Source organism: Chiloscyllium punctatum, chromosome 7 (assembly GCF_047496795.1).
Source record: "Chiloscyllium punctatum isolate Juve2018m chromosome 7, sChiPun1.3, whole genome shotgun sequence".
NCBI lineage: Eukaryota > Metazoa > Chordata > Chondrichthyes > Orectolobiformes > Hemiscylliidae > Chiloscyllium > Chiloscyllium punctatum.
In genome coordinates, this window is record NC_092745.1 from 26,090,239 (window position 1) to 26,108,429 (window position 18,191).

Here is an 18,191-nt window from a genome sequence, read left to right on the forward strand (position 1 = left end):
CTCCCTTCACAGGGCTCTGCTTTATAAAGCTGCAGCCTGTGAGAGTCTGACTGGGTGTTCCTCAGTATGTAAATGGCATCAGGCAGAGAGAGCCACGTCAGCCCCTCACACTTCCTCTTCTCTCTCTCTCTCTCTCTCTCTCTGTCCGTCTCAGAGAGTCATTGATGTGAACAGCACTGAATGAGGCCATTTGGCCCATTGTGTCTGTGCTAGACAACAAAGACCTTGACAAACTAATCCCATTTTCCCGCTCTTGATCCATAGTCCTGGAAGCTACAGCAACACAAGTGAATATCTAAACACTGTTCCAATGTCATGAGAGTTTGTGACTAAACCAGGCAGTGAGTTCCAGACTCCCACCACCCTCTAGGTGAAAACATTTCTCCTCAACACTCCTCTCATTTTCCAACTCGTCTGGGCCTGGACTCACTCGAATTCGGAAGGATAAGAGGGGATCTGATTGAAATGTATAAAATTCTAACAGGGCAGGTCAGGGAGAAGGTTTGCCCTGGTTGGGAATTCTGGAACCAGGGGTCCCAGTCTCTGGGGATACAAGGTACATCATTTAGGACTGAGATGAGGAAACATTTCTTCACTCAGAGGGTAGTCAACCTGTTGAACTCTGTACCTACAATGCAGACGGCTATGGAGGAGAGGGAATTGAATATATTCAAGACTATTGTTCTGCATTTTAACAGTAAGAAGGGAATGGGGAGAAAGCAGGAATATGGCTTTATGAGAGAGGGTCAGCCATGATCATACTGAATGACAGAGTAGACTCAAAGGGCCGAATGGCCTACTCCTGCTTCTAGTTTCTGTGTTTCTGTGTCTGTGTTACCTTCAGTTTGTACCCTGGTTTTTGACCCCTCCACCCATATAAAAACTGCCTTCCTATCGAATCTATCTGTGTCCTTCATAATCTTATCGTCCGCTGACAAGTCTCCTCTCGACCTTCACTGCTCCAAGGAAAACAACCCCAGTCTTTCCAATCTTTCCTCATCACTCAGACCCTCCAGCCCAGGCAGCATCCTAGGAAATCTCTGCACCCTCCCGAGTACAATCACATCCTTCAAAGAATGTGGTGATCAGATCCTGTCTCTCTCTCTTTTTATCACTTTCTCTCTTTATCACTCTCTCTCTCTTCCCATTCGGTCTCACATCTGCCAACTTTTTCTCTCTGTCTCTCTTTGGCATTCTCTCCCATCCTCTCTCTCTCTCTCTCTCTCTCTCTCTCTCTCTCTCTCTCTCTCTCTCTCTCTCTCTCTCTCTCTCTCTCTCTCTCTCTCTCCCTCTCTCTCTCTCTCTCTCTCTCTCTCTCTCTCACACACACACACACACACACACACACTTTCTACCCTCCTGTCTCTCTCTTGATTCCTTTCACTCTTGGTCTCACATCTACCTGGTCTCTTTCTGTCTCTCTCTCCGTCCCTATCAGTCACGCTGTCTCCCACTCTATTTCTCTCCCCATATCCTTCAACCTCACCATCTCTACTTTCAGGTCTGCATCTCTCTCACTCCCTCCACACATGTCACACTATCGCAGACACATCCCCCTCTCTCTGTCTCTCTCTCACACACACACACACTCTCCCTCCAACTCTCATTCTGTCTCTCTTCCCTCTCTTTCTCACAGCATCCCAGGTGGTGATAGTTAATTGCAAGGCAAATTTCCCTCTGCTCTGGCCCATTAATGGATGTTAACCCTTGACCCCAGAAGCATGTCTTCTCCAAGAGTAAGGCCCCATTTCCCACATTGACCAGGCATTAGCCTGTCTCATGATGATGGACAGATTCTTGTTAAACAAAGGGCAGTTCTGTGCTGTTGGCATGTTCTCACTGAGGACTGGTTTGGACACAATCCTCATTCCATGAAGGCCCAGCAGAGAGAAGAGATCCTCAGGCCATCAGTGTAAGCTGGAAGGACAGGACAGGCTCTGACCCACTGAACCATCCTTGCCATTCACAACATGTTCCAATCCCTTCCCCTCTGCTTCCCCTTCTACAGTCAGGTTCTGGGTCAGGGTGTTTTACTGGGATGAGGTCAGGGCCATCACACAGTTACAACAGAAAGGAACTGAGCCCCACACCCACCATGGTGTCCATGATGCACTGGACTATCCAATGGAGACCAGTAAACATAGTCCTCCTTCCCACCGAATGTCCAGCAGAGATCAGTATATATGGAACTCCATCCCATTAGATCATCCAATACATATCAATAGACATGGACCTCTATTACACTGAGCCTTCAATAGACACCAGTAAGCACAGTCCCCCAGCCCTCTGGATGCTCCAATAGACTCCAATAAACATGGGTCACCATCTCACAAGACACTTCAGTAGAGGCCAGTAAACGAGGACCTTCTTTGCCCTGGACCTTACAATGGAGACCAGTAGACATGCATCCTGTTCCCACTGGATCTTCCAATAGAGACCAGGAAATATGGGCTTCCACTGCACCCTCCAGTATCTGAGCTTAAAACCCCACATCCTCTCCATCACGACATTAGCCCCTTGGCCGCAGAAATCCTTATTCCTGTTCATCCCACCTCCTAACTCCATACTTCCGGTGTCCTCTCTCACCTTCCTTCCACCCACTCCATAAAGCCCAAATGTCTGAAATAGAGTGGTCCCTTCCCTGTCTCACTCCATGGAGGAAATGGGCAGATATTTAATGAGTAATGGGTTAAAGGATGATGGAGGGTTGTCAGGAAAGTGGAGATGAGGCTGAGACGGGATCAGCCATGATTGTATTAAATGGTGGAGCAGGCTCGAGGGGCTGAATTTCCTGCTCCGGCTCCTAGTTCTTATCTTCATCCACCGCGCTCCCACATTCCTCATACTGCAAATTTGTGATTCATCCTGGAATTTTTGGATATTGAAGGTGTGATGTGAATTCAAGATTTGTGTTGAATTCATGTGGGGACAGAATTATGCAGGGACTGTGATAGCTCCTGCAGTTGAATATCCTGTTGGCAGACTTCAGCCTTCTACATACAAAACGGGAAATTCGGAGAGGTCAGAATGTGATGTTGGGATCCATGGCACTGTCCCCCAGCAATGTGGTTGACCCTTAACTGCCCTGTGAAATGGCCGAGCAAGGCTCTCAGTTGTATCAACTGTGACGACATCTCAACAAAGAAATGAAACTGGACGGACTGCCTGGTATCAATCTCGACACAGTGAAGGTATTGACAGAAACACACCTGTCTTCCCTGCTCCATTCTCCTTACTGACATCTGGGGGCAAGTGCCAAATTGGGAGAGCTGTCTCACAGACTAGTCAAGCAACAGTTTGACACAGCCATACTCACAGAACCATACCTTACAGACAATGTCCCAGACACCACCATCACTGTCGCTGCATGTGTCCTGTCCCACCAGAAAGGCAGACCCAGCAGAGCTGATGACACAGTGGTCTCCAGCCAGGAGGGAGTTACCCTGAAAGGCCACAAAGTTGACTCCGGACCCCATGAAGTCTTATGACCCCAGGTTAAACATGGGCGAGGAAACCTCCTGGTGATTACAAGATATCTTGCTCACTCAGCTGATGAATCGATCTCCTCCATGTTGAACAGCATTTGGAGGAAGCACTGAGGGTGGTGACAGGCACAGAATGAACGCTGGGTGTGGGATTTCAATGTCCACCACTGACAGTGGCTCGGCAGCAGCATTACTGATCGAGCTGGTTGGTTCCCAATGGACGTAGCTGAAGGACTGGCTCTGCAGCTGGTGGTGAAGGAACCAAAAAGATGGAAAAACGTACTTGACCCCATCCTCACCTCAGCTGTAAATGCATCTGTCCTTGACAGAATTTGTAAGAGTGACCATAACACAGTCTTTGTAGAAACAAAGTTTGACCTTCGCATCGAGACTACCCTGCATTTTGGTGTGTGGTACTATCTATCTACTATTGGACAGACTCCAAACAGATATTGCAACTCAAGGGAAGAGCATGAATGTGGATCATTGCCAATGAGTGCACAATCTCAACGTCTCATATACTGAAACTGTCCATGTTCAAATGCAGTATTATCTGCACAATGCCCAGATTTCATCTGAGAAGCAACATTTCCCATTGGTGTCATGCAAATGGCAGCCAATGACCATCAGCAACAACAGACAATCCAGCTATCGCCCTTGACAGTCAATGCTATCACCATAACTGAATCCCCACTATCAACATTTTGAGATACCATTGACCAGAAACTCAACTGGACTCACCACAGAAATATAATATTTACAAGAACAGGTGCGAGGCAAGGAATACTGTATCGAGTAACTCTCCTCCTGATTCCCCCAAAGCCACTTAACCAGGTCAGGAGTGTGATCGAATACTCCACACTTGCCTGGATGGGTGCAGCTCCAACAACATTTATAGATTGATAGTGTCACAGAGTCGTACAGCGCAGAAACAAACCCTTTAGCCAAACGTTTACATGCTGACCAGGTTTTCTGAAGTGAACTCGTCTTATTTGCATTTGGCCCATATCCCTCTAATCGATTCCTGTCTATGTCTATTGTATCCTATGTCTTTCTTATCCACTCAAAAAGCTTGATACCATCCAGAGCAAAGCAGCCTGCTTGATTGGTATCACATCCAGTCTCACCATTCCCGATGCTCAGTAACAGCAGTGTGTATTATCGATAAGATGCGCTGCAGAAACTTACCAAAGATCCTCAGATAGCATCTTCCAAACACATGGACAAAAATTAAAATTGCAGGAAAGCTCAGCAGGTCTGGCAGCATCTGGGGAGAGAAATCAGAGATAACATTTTGGATCAAGCATGAAATATTATTTCTGATTTCTCTTCACAGATGCTACCAGACCTGCTGAGCTTTTCCAGCAATTTCTATTTTTGTCTCGGAATTACAGCATCTGCAGATCTTTTGGTGTCCTTCCAAACCCACATCCACTTCCATTTAGAACAAGAGCAGCAGATACAGGGGAACACGATGAGCTACACGTTTCCCTCAAAAAGACTTCGCATCCTGACTTGAAAATGTTGCTGTTCCTTAACTGTTGCTGGGTCAAAATGTTGGCATTCCCTCCCAAGAACATTGTAGGTCAACATACAGCTTATGTACGATAACGATTCAAGAAGGCAGCTTCCCATCACCTTTGGGATAGTACGGTGGCTCACATGGTTAGCACTGCTGCCTCACAGGTTCGATTCCAGCCTCGGTCAACTGTCTGTGTAAAGTTTTCATATTCTCCCTGTGTCTGCGTGGGTTTCCTCCCACAATCCAAAGATGCTCAGGCCATATTAAATTGCCTATAGTGTTAGGTGCATTAGTCATGAGTAATGGATCTGGTGGGTTACTCTTTGGAGGGTCAGTGTGGAATTGTCGGGCCGAAGGGCCTGTTTCCATATTGAAGGGAATCTAATCTAAAACCGTCAAGGGCAACTAGGGACAGGGTAAAAAATGTTGGCCCAGCCTTTGAAGCCCACTTCCCATGAGTGAATATACAAAACCAAATGAAGTGTCCCTCAGGAGGGGAGAGGGAATGTTCAGGGTCCTGAGCTCCATTTCCCAGCCCAGGCAGTTTGTCTCCCAATGAATGAATGAGATGCCAATTTGGAATCCAGCTTCAGGGCAGTCTCATTATGTGGCCCCAGGTCTATAAGTGGGAATTGAAGATTGAGCTGAAATTGGAAAGATTTGCTGGGTTATGGGGAGAGGGAGGAGCAGTAGGACTAATTGGGTCTTACAAAGGCATGATGGGCTGAATGGCCTCCTGCTGTGCTGTAAGATTCCAGGGAGTTCAGACAATTCACAGTTTTCGTCCGACTCAGTAACAAACGTCCAGCTGCTCCGAGCTCCTTCTTTCATTTCCTCTCTGGGTGAAGTTTCAACTTTGCGCTCTGATAGTCTTTGCAGTTATTTTATACACTGGGGCTTTCTGCTGTGGTCAGAATCTCTAATAATAAGTGTCCAATCAGTGACAATCACAGCAGCTAAGAGCAGTCAGGACTGAGGAGCCAGGCTCACTGGGAAACACATTGGGAAGATCAAAACCATCCTCTTCAGCTCCCGGTACAAACTCCATTCCTCTCCCTGAGCACTGTCTGCTGTTCAAGCAGACTCTTGACAATTGTAGCCTCATCTTTGAGGCTGATTTGAGACCCATATCCTCCACATCACAAAGAGCAGCCACTGAAAATCTCAGCAATGTCATGGGGACTCCAAACATGACCATTTCAATGTTATCCTGGTTATAAATCACACAACACCAGGTTATAGTCCAACAGGTTTATTTGGAAGCACTAGCTTTCGGAGCACTGCTCTTTCATCAGGTGATTGTGGAGAATAAGATTGTAAGACACAGAATTTATAGCAAAAGTTTCCAGTGTGATGTAACTGGAATTATATCTTGAAAAAGACCAGATTGTTTGTTAAGTCTTTGAGAATGACCATGTTGGTTTCAGTTCTTTCATATGTAAATTGTAAAACATTTTGTAAAAGTTACATTCTCTAGGGAACTTTAACATTTGGTGTCATGTTGGCTCAGATAAGGTATTAAAGGTGTTAACTCACTGTGAGGCTGTCTGTGCCACAATGGTCAGACTGATACTCATTCAAAAAACGGATATACATGGATTCATGCAATTTTTGAGCAAAGTAAAATACAAATACAAATTCACCCCACAAACGTGTGTGTGTGTGTGCGTGTGTGTGTGTCCGTTTACCTGTGTGCATGTTGAATAGTGCAATGTTGGAGGTGCTGGTGTTGGGCTGTCGTGCACAAAGTTAAAAATCACAGAACACCAGGTTCTAGTCCAACAGGTTTATTTGGAAGCAGCAGCTGTCGGAGCGCTGATCCTTCATTAGGTAGCTGTGGAGAATAAGATCTGATTCCAAGTTTCTTTTGTGGAACATTCTTAAATGTCTTCTGGAACTCCCTACAAACAACAGCCATTGCTCCCCAGTCCAACACCGGCGTCTCCTAATCAATGTTATTCTGGCCCACATCACAACGGCCGCCACACCTCAGCTCATCCCAAACTCTGCTGTAAGTATTTGAACTCTCACCAAGTCCCCCATCCCACCCCACCACGACCACCCCGGTCCTCACTGACCGACATAGGCTCCAGGTCCAGCAACACCTCAATTTTCAACTTCTCATCCTTGTTCTCAAATCCCTCCCTGCCCTCCACCCTCCCTATCTCTGTAACCTACTCCAAGCTGCCTCACTCAGAATGGTCAGCAATCTTAGAGATGTGCCTCTCTGCTTCTTCATCCAAGTCATTGAGAAATATCATGAGAAGTTGCGGTCCCAGCACAGATCCCTGGGAATACCATGATTGACATCACTCATTGGAAAATACACACTTTAACCCCCCTCTCTGTCTCTTAACTCCGGACCCATTCCTGACCCAAGGTAAATGCGTTTCTCAAATTCCATCTGATTCCATGATTTGGAGGTGCCGATGTTGGACTGTCATGTACAAAGTTAAAAATCAAAGAACACCAGGTTTTAATCCAAGCGATTTATTTGGAATCACCAGCTTTCAGAGTGCTGCTCCTTCATCAGATGGTGGTGGAATGTAAGATCTGACTCCATGTTTCTTTTGTGGAACATTCTCAAATGTCTTCTGGAATTCCCTATAGACAATAGCCATCAACATTCCCTTATATCACCCATTAGAGAGCTCCTAACAAAGTGTAACAAGGTTAGTTAAAAATGTCTGAACCTTTGTAAATCCATGCTGACTCTCTCGGAATAGTTCATATTTGTCCGTTATTCTCTCTCTAAAAACAGACTCAATCACTTCCTGACAACAAACATTCAACAGAGATGTTCATTGTGAATGAGGTGAGTAAACAGCTAGCACTGACACGAGGGATTAAATAGCCTCCTCCTGTGCTGGAGCCTTCTCTGTCTCTTCGAATGAAATATTTTACAGATAAAAACTAAAGACCAACAGCAAATTTAAAAATACAAATTAAAAACTCCTCAAGTAATTTCCACATACAGGGCCAGGCGATGTGTAGTAATTGCACGTTGGGGAAGCTGGTGGAGCCCATTGTAGCTCAGAGTGACCACATCTGCAGCAAGTGTTGGTTGCTCAAGGCACTCCAGCTCAAAGTTGATGAGCTGGAATCTGAGCTTCAAACACTGCGACACATCAGGGAGGGGGAGAGTTACCTGTGCACTGTGGTTGGGGAGGCAGTCATACCTTGTTGGTTAAATACTTCAAATTATGGCCAGTGGTCAGGGACAGGAGGGTGTGACTATAAGTGAGCAGGTCGATGCAGCCTGGATTTAGTATTGTAGGAGCCTTAGCTCCTTGTCCAACAGGAATGAGGTACTTGCTTCCTGTGTAAATGAGGAACAGGATTGACGGGAGAATGGACAAATGTGATGTGAGCATTTCGGTGAAAGTGACCAGAACTCCATAAGTTTCAAAGTCATTATGTAAAGAGATAAAGGTGGAGTAGAAATTAAGTGTCAAAACGGGGGGGGAAGGCCAATTTCAGCACCATTAGATAAGCACACGCAGGGGGAGGCAATGGCCTCGTGGTATTATCACTGGATTATTAACCCAGAAACTCAGCTAATGTTCTGGAGACCTGGGTCAAATCCTGCCATGGCAGACAGTGGAATTTGAATTTAAGAATGGTTCTGGAATTAAGAGTCTGATGCTGAGTATTAATGTATTGTTGACTATGGGGAAAGCCCATTCAGTCAAATATGCGTTTTAGAGAAGCAAATCTGTCATGCTTATCTGGCCTGGCCTACATGTGACTCCAGACCCACAGCAATGGGCAACATGGTGACTCAGTGGTTAGCACTGCTGCCACGCAGTGCCAGGGTCCTGAGTTTGATTCCACCCTCAAGCGACTGACTGTGTAGAATTTGCACATTCACACCATGTTTACGTGGGTTTCTGTCAGATGCACTGGTTTCCTCTCACAGTTCAAAGATGTGCAAGTTAGGTGGATTGACCATGATAAATAACCCATAGTGTTCAGGGATGTGTAGTTGAGGTGCATTAACCATGGGAGATGCAGGGGTAGGGGGATAGGTCTGGGTGGGATGCTCTTCAGAATGTTGGTGTGAACTAATCGCGCTAAAATGGCCTGTTTCACACTGTATGGATTCTATGATTCCATGTGGTTGTCTGTTAACTGCCCTATGGGCAGAAAATGCTGGCTTGGCCAGATATGCCCATATTCTATGAACGAATGAAAGAAAAACACTGCATCATGGTCCAGGAGACCATTCAGGCAGGGGAGCACAAAGAAAAGAGGGTAATTTGATAATGAGGGCGGATGATAGCTTCCTTTGTGAGCAGGATTGAGAGTCCCACATGATGTGTTGCCTGCCTGGTGCATCGAGATCTGGTTTTAAAGTTTCGCAGAGTGGGGGGAGGGGGGAGCGGGGAGTGGGAGAAGATCCAGATTAAACAGATAGAGAGAAATAAGAAAGAGGTGAATACAGCATCAGTGCTGAGGAACAGATTCCAGTGAATGGACCAAATAAGAATACAAATGCACGGAATGTAAGGAGTAAATTCAATAATCTGCTCGCAGAAATTCAAATTTACGATTTTGCTGGAGGATCAATTACTGACACATATTTGCAGAATCATTAGGATTGGGAACGAAATATATTGGGTGAGAAGGTTCACAGGATGTACATGGGGAAATTGCAGAAGAGTGGAGCAGCTTTATTGATCAGAAACAAAATGGCTTCAACGGTGAGGGAGGTTATAATGAGAGGAAACCATTCAGTGGAACTGAGCAGCAGGAAAGGATCTAAAACTGTAATAGATGTTGGATACAGAACCCCTGGCAGCAACTCTGATGTGCTAGATTATATAAATGCAGGAATTAGACAAGTGTGTAGCAAAGCCATTGCATTATTAATGGGGAAGTTTAACTTTAACTTAGATTGGGAGATAGACAAGCACTCTGTCAGAAAGACAGTGAATTTCTGGAGTGTATCTGGAATAGTTCCAACAGCAATAGGCTCTGGATGTAACAAGAAGACAAGCAATATTGAAATTAGCAATGAATAATGAGCCAGATTTAATTATCAAATAGTGATCATAACATGATCAAATTAAATGTCACATTTGAAGGTGAAAAGCATGAATCAGCTGCTCGAGTTTGAGATTAAGGTAAGGGCCGACTTTAACGAGATGTGACAGAAACTGTCCACATTAAACTGGGAAAATCTGCTCATGGGTAAAACAACTGAAGACCAGTGGGGAATGTTGAAAGAAACATTCAGCACATAACAAAACCAGTTTATACCTGAGAGGGAAAATCTCCACTTCTTCGAACAAACAACAATGGACAGTTAAAGAGATAAGGAAAAGAATAAAACTAAAAAAAATTACAAAAAGCAAGTAAAATTACAGATTCTGCTGAATGGGAAAGATACAAAGGGTCACAAAGCAGCTTCGAAGAGCTAGCGAAAAGGATTCTGAAAGGAAACATGTAAGGGATAACAAAATCAATAAGGAGAAATGTTACAGTTCCATAAAAGGGAAGCTGGGAGGTCAGGAGCAATGTTAACCATTAAAAGTGAGGGATATTGTCAGGAACAATGGGGAAATGACAGCCATGTTAAATAAATACTTTACCTCAAGATTTGCAGTAGAAAAGAAGGAGGACTTGCCTGAAGTCCCAAAGGAATTAACAGAGGATCAGGGATATGGTCTGAATAAAATTAATGTCAGAAAAACATCTGTAATGAGGAAAATAATGGAACGAAAGAGTGACAAATCCTCAGGACGTGACATTTTCCATCTGAGGGTGATAAAGGAGCAACAGACCACATTGTAGACACTCTGACTATAATCTTTCAGAGTTCCCTGGATACAGGAGTCGTACCTCTGACTTGGAAATTTGCAAATGTCACTTCACATTTAACAAGGATACGAGAGAAAATCCAGGGAATTACAGGTCACTCAGCCACCGTTTGTGGTATGGAAATTGTTGGAGGCTATTGTCAAGGATGAGAGTAACTGAAGACCTAGAATATGGTCAGTTAATCAGATAGAGTCAACATGGATTCATGAGAAGTTGGTCAGGGTGAAAAACCTCATTGAAGTTTATTGAAGAGAAGATGAAATTCCTGGACACTGTAATGTCTATGGATGTTGTTTATATCGACTTCCAGAAGGCATTTGAAAAAGTCCCATGTAAGAAACTGTTAACTAAGGTAGACATCTGCAGAATTGAGGCTAAAATACTGTCGCACTTGGAAATTGGTTGAGTGACAGGTGACTGAAAATAGGGATAATGAGTAAGTGCTGAAATTGGCAGGATGTGACCAGTGGTGTCTAATAGGAATGTGTGCTCACACCTCAATTAGTTACATTATTTATCAATAACTGGATAATGGCATAGAAAGTCAGATATTCTACTTTGCTCATGACACAAAGTTAGGCAGCATTGTAGATAGTTTTGACAGACTCATAGCGTCATACAGCATTCATCCAGGGCAGTCTTTAACAGTGTCTAATTTGTCTTTGATTTACAATTCTTCACCTCCATCTCTTCCTCTCACTGTCTCTCCCCACCCACTTCCCTACCTCTACTGTTTAGATCTCACTCTGAGTTCCATTCCTCTTTCTCTCTCCATGCTCCATTCCCCACCCCCCTCTCAGTGCTCCATCTCTCTCTCTCTCTCTGAGCCCCACCTCTCCTTCCATTTGAGCTGCTGGGAGTCTGATCTGAGCCAATTCCAAAGAATCCCATGAAGAATAATGATGGGATATTTGGAGTGTGAGTTGGATGATGTAAAGGTGAACCATTGCAGCAAATACATTACAGATGGTTTGTACAGACAGCAAAGCCCAAACCAGAACATTGTGTCAATCAACACAGAACTAATGAAAGCTTCAATAAGCACAGTTATTAATGAGATTCTCAGAGATGTGTGATTATTGTAGTTACAAATGACTCTTCCCCAGTGAATGCGTCCATCCTGCTGAATATTAGGTACAGCTGGGCTTTGGAGACATGTTGGCAGATGAGGTGTAATATGGGGCAGTGTGACCTTGTTCACTTTCACAATAATCATTCAAATGTGACTGGAACGTCCTTAAGTCCAAATTACAAAATTCATCATTGGGGGTCATCCTTTAGGTGTGACAAATTCAGAAACTCACTTAGTTCTAGCTATCAGTGAGTTCTTGTCAATATCCTTTTAACAACTCAATTTTAGTTAAGAATGGTACACTACCTACCCTGTCTGTGCAATCTTCTTGTCTGGGAATAGGGAATTAATTTGTGACTATATATACTTTCCTAGAGTCTACACAGAATCAAATTGAACAGTTTGGTTCAGGAGCTAAACTACAGGAGAACTCCAATTACTCTGACTTGGTTCAATCAACTGATTCTCCAACATGGAAGCCCTCTGTTACATTGGTCTGTTTCTGTTAGTGTTTGTTTTATTGCGTCTGAATTACCAAATCCATTTCATATTTGAATCTTGTGGTACATCGAAATGTTTTAATACAAGTCCACAAGATAACGGAGCAGAATTAGGCCATTTGGCATATCAAGTCTGATCCACAGTTCATTTACACTTGACAATGTTTCTCAACCCCAATCTCTTACATTCTCCCTGTAGATCTTGATCCCTTGACCATTCAAGAGCCAATCTATCTCTATCTTAATTCATTCAATGATCTGGCCGCCAAGGCCCACTGGAGCAATCAGTTACACAGGATAACAACACTCTGGCGAAAGAAATTCCTCCTCAGCTCAGTTCGAAAGATCGTCTCTTCTCTCTGAGGCTGTGCCCTCGGGTCTTCAACTCTTCTATTCCTGAAAACATCTTCTCCATGTCCACGCTATCCAGGCCTCTCTGTATTCTGTAAATTTCAATGACATTCCCTCTCATCCTTCTAAACTCCATTAAGTACAGAACCAAAGTCCACAATGATTCCTCGTAAAAACATCTTTGTATTTTCTGAGCAACCTGACTAAATCTACCTGTTGATCTTTTTCCAGATACAAAAATACAGTATCTGAATTCTCTAATATCTCTGAATTTGTTCATCTCATAACAGGAAGTTCACTTTGGGAATTGCCCAGTTCTTTTTTGATCTCAAGCTTTTTCTGATCCCCTGCTCCATTATACTCACTACTTGAAAACCTGTTCATGAATGAATGGTTCCTCAAAAACTGGGAGAGGAATTAAGGATGCTGGTTTGATGTTGAGGTTTACCTACAACTTGACAAGTAGGACACATTTTATAAAACTGCACCACATCTTTATCCAATTGTGGCTCAGTAAAATACCTGTTTCTGGATGCCTGTGTTTTCCTAATCCCCATGTGACCTGCCATGGGAGTCTCATGTACTCCTTGCACTATGATAGCTGGGTGGGACCACTAGCCGATGTCTAACCAACCATTCTTCATCTGTTGAACTATGAGGGGGTCTCCAATTCCTCATCAGCATTCCATTTTGAAGATGATAGCACTCTGCAATTCCTTCATCCTTGACTTCAGTATTAACTGACTATGTTTACTTATTTCATTCAGGATCTGCTTTTTGGATCTTCTGTAATTAGGGACATCATACCAACCACTCCACCTGGATTATCGTCACCCTTTCGGAAAGTTTCAGCAATCCTTTCACTTGCTGTGGTGTCACATCAACCCTTATTGATGGATTTTGTTTAACCATTGCCCTGGTTACCTCACATGAAGGAGAGAGACCAGGAACCTGTTCCTGTCATTGTTCTGTTTCTTGGAATTCCTTTGGACAGTCTGTAATTATCGGGGAAGCTCCTGCCTTTCGTCCTGACAAATCATTCCCCAGAATTAAATCGATTCCCTCAACAGGAAATGTTTTCCCCACTCTGACAATTACTTCTCTTGATAATAAGTCACGTTCCAGTTGCACTTTATACAATCGAAGTGGAATATATTCTCCACCAATCTCATTGATTAATACCTTAGCTCCCATCGAGCTCTCTGGAAGGAAAATCAATTTTTTCTCCAGTCAAAGTGATTTTGTTGCCGTGTATTTCTCAGTTGGTTCTGGGTTTAACTGAAGAAAAAGGAGTCATCATTCCTTTTGATAAAAATCCTGTCCCCCCTCATCAATCTTCCAACTTCCTTTCCTAGCGACAAAATTCACCGCCAGTCTTTTTGTTATAGTTATAGCTACAACCTGCTCCGTGGAATTATCTGTTTGTGTTCCCTTCTCTGACTCATTTTTACTAACTTCTGTAAGTCCCATGGGTTTACCTCACAACTTCCAAAATTCCAAGCACACATGGCCCACCTTATTCCCAGAGAAACATTTCAGCTTCTGATCATCACTTCCACCCTCAGCAATTTCCTTCTTAATCTGAGGAGGAGTTCTCGGCCTGGTCCCTCCTGTCCATTCTCTCCCCTGGCTCCCTGCCTTCCTCACACTCTCCCAATTTTTACTTTTCTCCCATTTCTGGTGCTGACTGAGAAAGCTTTCTGGATCAGTTTTATCATTGTAGCTGCTTGTCTTGTGGTTGGCCTTTGGTCTTCTACATGAATTTTGATTCTGGAAGGAATGGAAGTCATAAATTCTTCTCAAAGAATAATTTCTCTGAGAGTATTATTAAGTATTCTTAGCCTTTAATGCTCTTATCCACCTGTCAGCATTATTTTGTTAATCCCTCCCAAACTCAGTAGAAGTTTGTCCAGGCTGTTTCTGTACGTTCTGTAACCTCTGTCTGTATGTTTCTGGAACCGACTCATATGTATTTAGAATAGCCCTTTTCCCTTCCTCTTGATCGTGAGAATGCTCCTTAGACAGGGATGTAGAAATCTCTTATGCCTTCCCAGTTCATGTACTTTGCATGGGCAAGCTGCAGTCTGCTTTTGGCCACCTCTTTTGTGTTGCTATCTTCTCAAACAACATGGGTAATGTTTCCATATCCTTCTCTTCAAATTTTGTCACAGGTTTCACTGTCTTCAACATAGAGTCATAGTTGTGGAGTGAAACAGCACAGAAACATGCTGTTTCGGCCCACCATATCTGTGTTGACCAACAAACACCAAACTGCACTAATCCCACGAACCTGCACTTGGCCCATAGCCAACGTGCCCTGGCATTTTAAGTGCTTGTCCGGATGCTTCTTAAATGTTGTCAGAATACCTGCCTCCACCTCCCTCTCAGGCAGCCTGTACCATATTTGTATCACCTGGGTGAGAAAACATTTGCTCAGATCCTTTCCAAACCACTTAATCTTCACCTTAATCTTATGCCTTCTGGTCTTAGGCACATCTTCCACAGTGTAAAGATTCTCATGATCTACTTTGTCTCTGCCTTTCATAATTTTGTGTACCTCAATCAGGTGCACCCATCAGGCTCCTCTGCTCCAGGGAAAACAAACCCAGCCTCTCCAGTCTTTCCTCATAACTGAGACTCTCCATCCTAGGCAATATCCTCGTGTATCTCCTCTGCACCCTCTTCAGTGCAATCATGTCCTTCTGACAGTGTGGTGACCAGATCTGCACACAGTATTCCAGCTGTGGCCTAATCAGGGCTCTGTAAAGTAGCAACAAACTTTCTTGTTCCTATCTTCATCACCCAAGCTGATGAAGTCACGCATCCTGTATGCCTTCTTCCCCATCTTGTCTACATGCGCTGATACCTTCAGGAGTCTATGGATTTGTACACCCAGGTCTCTTTGTTACTCTGCACTCCCGATGGACCTTCCACTCATTGTGTGTGTCCTTCCCTTATTAGACTTCCCAAAGTGCATTACCTCGCACTTATGAGGATTAATTTCCATCTACCATTGCTCTGTTCAGTTTACCAGCTGATCAATATCAGTCTGAAGCCTGAAACCTTCCTCCTCAATATTATCAACATCTGCAAATTTACAAATTATACTGTGTACAATCACATCCAATTGGTAATGTATATAGTAAACAAAAAGGGTCCTAGTGTTGTTTCCTATGGTGCAACACTGGTCCCAGGCTTCAAATCCTCCACCATCCCGCTTTGGCTCTTATTTGGAAGCTGGTTTTGGATCCTAACCTGCCTTGGATTCAAATGGGCTCTTAGCCTTTGGGCCAACCTTTCATTTGGGACCGTGTCAAAGGCCTCACTGAAGTCCATATAAAACACATCAAATTCACAATCTCATCAATATGTTTATTCACCTATACAAAACACTCAATTAAATTATTCAGACAGGATTTCCCTCTAAAAATCTGTGCTGGCATCACTGGCTTTATAAGTGTTGATTAATCCTGGTCGTCAGAATTGTTTCCAATAATTTCCCTCCAACTGGTGTCAGATTAATTGGTCTGTAATTTCCTGGCCTATCCCTGTCACTCTTCTTGAGCAAATCAGAGCACGTCAGCAATCCTCCAGTTACCTGGCACTTCACCTGTGGTTAGTGAAGTTTGAATATCTCCTTCAGGGTTCCAGCAATCACCTCCCTTGTCACCCATAGCAGCCTGGGATACATTTCATCAGGCCCTGAGGATTTATGCAAGTTTATGCCTTCTACAACATCCAATACTTCCTTCTTACCAATAATAACATGAACTAGAACCTCATTATCAGAAGTAAAATCTCCAGCTACAATGTCTTTCTCCTACATGAATGCAGATGAGTAATTTTCATTTAAGATCTCATCTACGTCCACACAAGGATTGTCCCTCTGGTCACGAATATATTTCACTATTTCCCTGGTCATCCTCTTGCCCTTAACATCCATATAAAATGCTTTGGGGTTCTGCTTGATCCTATCTCACAAAGGTATTTCATGGTCCCTCTTTACCCTCCTAATTTCCTTTTTAAGCACCCACCCAGTACACAATACTTCTGAAGGTTCTCCCCTGTTTTTAATTCTCTTTATGTGACATATGCTTCTTTCTTTTTCTTTATCAAACTCTCACTATCCCTTCACATCCAGCGCCCCCTGGGCTTGCTGTCCCTGCCCTTCACACTTCGGGGTTCACGCTGTCCCTGAATTCTCACGATACCACTTTTAAAAGATGCCCACTTTCCAAATAACGGCTGACCTGCAAGTAGCTGCTCCCAGTCTATGTTTGCCAGATCCTGTCGAATGACATTGAAATTGGCCTTCCCCAAATTAAGACACAAATTGTGCACTGTCTTTATCCCTTTCCATAATGACTTTAAAATTTAGAGTTGTGCTCACTGTGTTCATCCATTGACACTTCAACCACTTGACTGGCATCGTTCCCGAGCTCTGCCCCATCTCTACTGAAACTATCTACGAACTGGTACCAAAAGAGCTCTTGGATGGATTTCAAAATTTCCGTCCTGTCTGATCCTTTCACACAAAGGTAATCCTAGTTAATGTTCACAAAGTTGATATTCCCTCTTAACATAACCCTATTCCTCCAACATCTCTCTGTGATCTGCTGACATATCTGCTCTTCTATCTCCCTCTGAGTATTGGGAGGCCTGCAGTATAAACCCAGTGATGTGATGGCACCTGTTTTATTTCTTAGATCAACCGAGATGGCATCATTTGAAGACACTTCTAAGACATCCTCCCTCACGACTGCATTGATTGTCTCCTTTGTGAATAATGCAATGCCCCCGGTCTCCCTGTTGCAGGCCCCCATCCCGCCTGAAACTTCTATATCCTGGAATGTTAAGCTGCAAGTCCTGTCCTTCCTCCAACCATGACTCAGTGATTGCAACAATGTCACATTCCCACATGTTCATCAATGTTATACGTTCATCTGCCTTACTGGTCAAACTACTTGCATTAAAATAGATACAATTTAGCTTTCTGGTCCTCCCATGTTCCATATCCTGCCTACGTCTCCCTGGTGGTTACCCCATGCTTTTCTGTCTGTGTGGCCCTTACCCTCCATGTGAGAAAACATAAGTTTATCCTGTTAAGCCCCTTAAGAATCCTATATGTTTCAATGATATTGCCATTCATTTTCCTAGACTCCAGCAAGCAGATTTGAAACCTTTGCCCTTTGCCCACAGGACAATTCCCTCCACCCTGAGGATCATCCCAGTGAACCTGCTCTGATCTGCCTCCAGTGAAATAATATGTATTCATAAATAAGGCAACCAAAACTGTTCACAGTACTCCAGATGTGGTCTCACCAGCACCTTGTACATTGGCAGTAAGAATTCCCTCCACCTATGCTCCAACCCCCTTGAAATAAGGGCCATCATCCCAATAGCTTTCCTGATTCCCTGCTGCTCCCGTGCGCTAACTT

The 18,191-nt window shown here is 43.8% G+C and overlaps 1 protein-coding gene across 1 annotated transcript in view; it reads left to right on the top strand.

Annotated features, from left to right (window-relative positions):
• Positions 1-3,701: 3,701 nt before the first annotated feature.
• Positions 3,702-18,191, top strand: part of LOC140479527 (immunoglobulin kappa light chain-like) — a 39,539-nt gene continuing 25,049 nt past the window's right edge. Inside the window, exon 1 of the mRNA XM_072573341.1 lies at positions 3,702-3,891. Coding sequence (XP_072429442.1) covers positions 3,702-3,891 — 190 coding nt within the window. The remainder of the gene's footprint in view (positions 3,892-18,191) is intronic.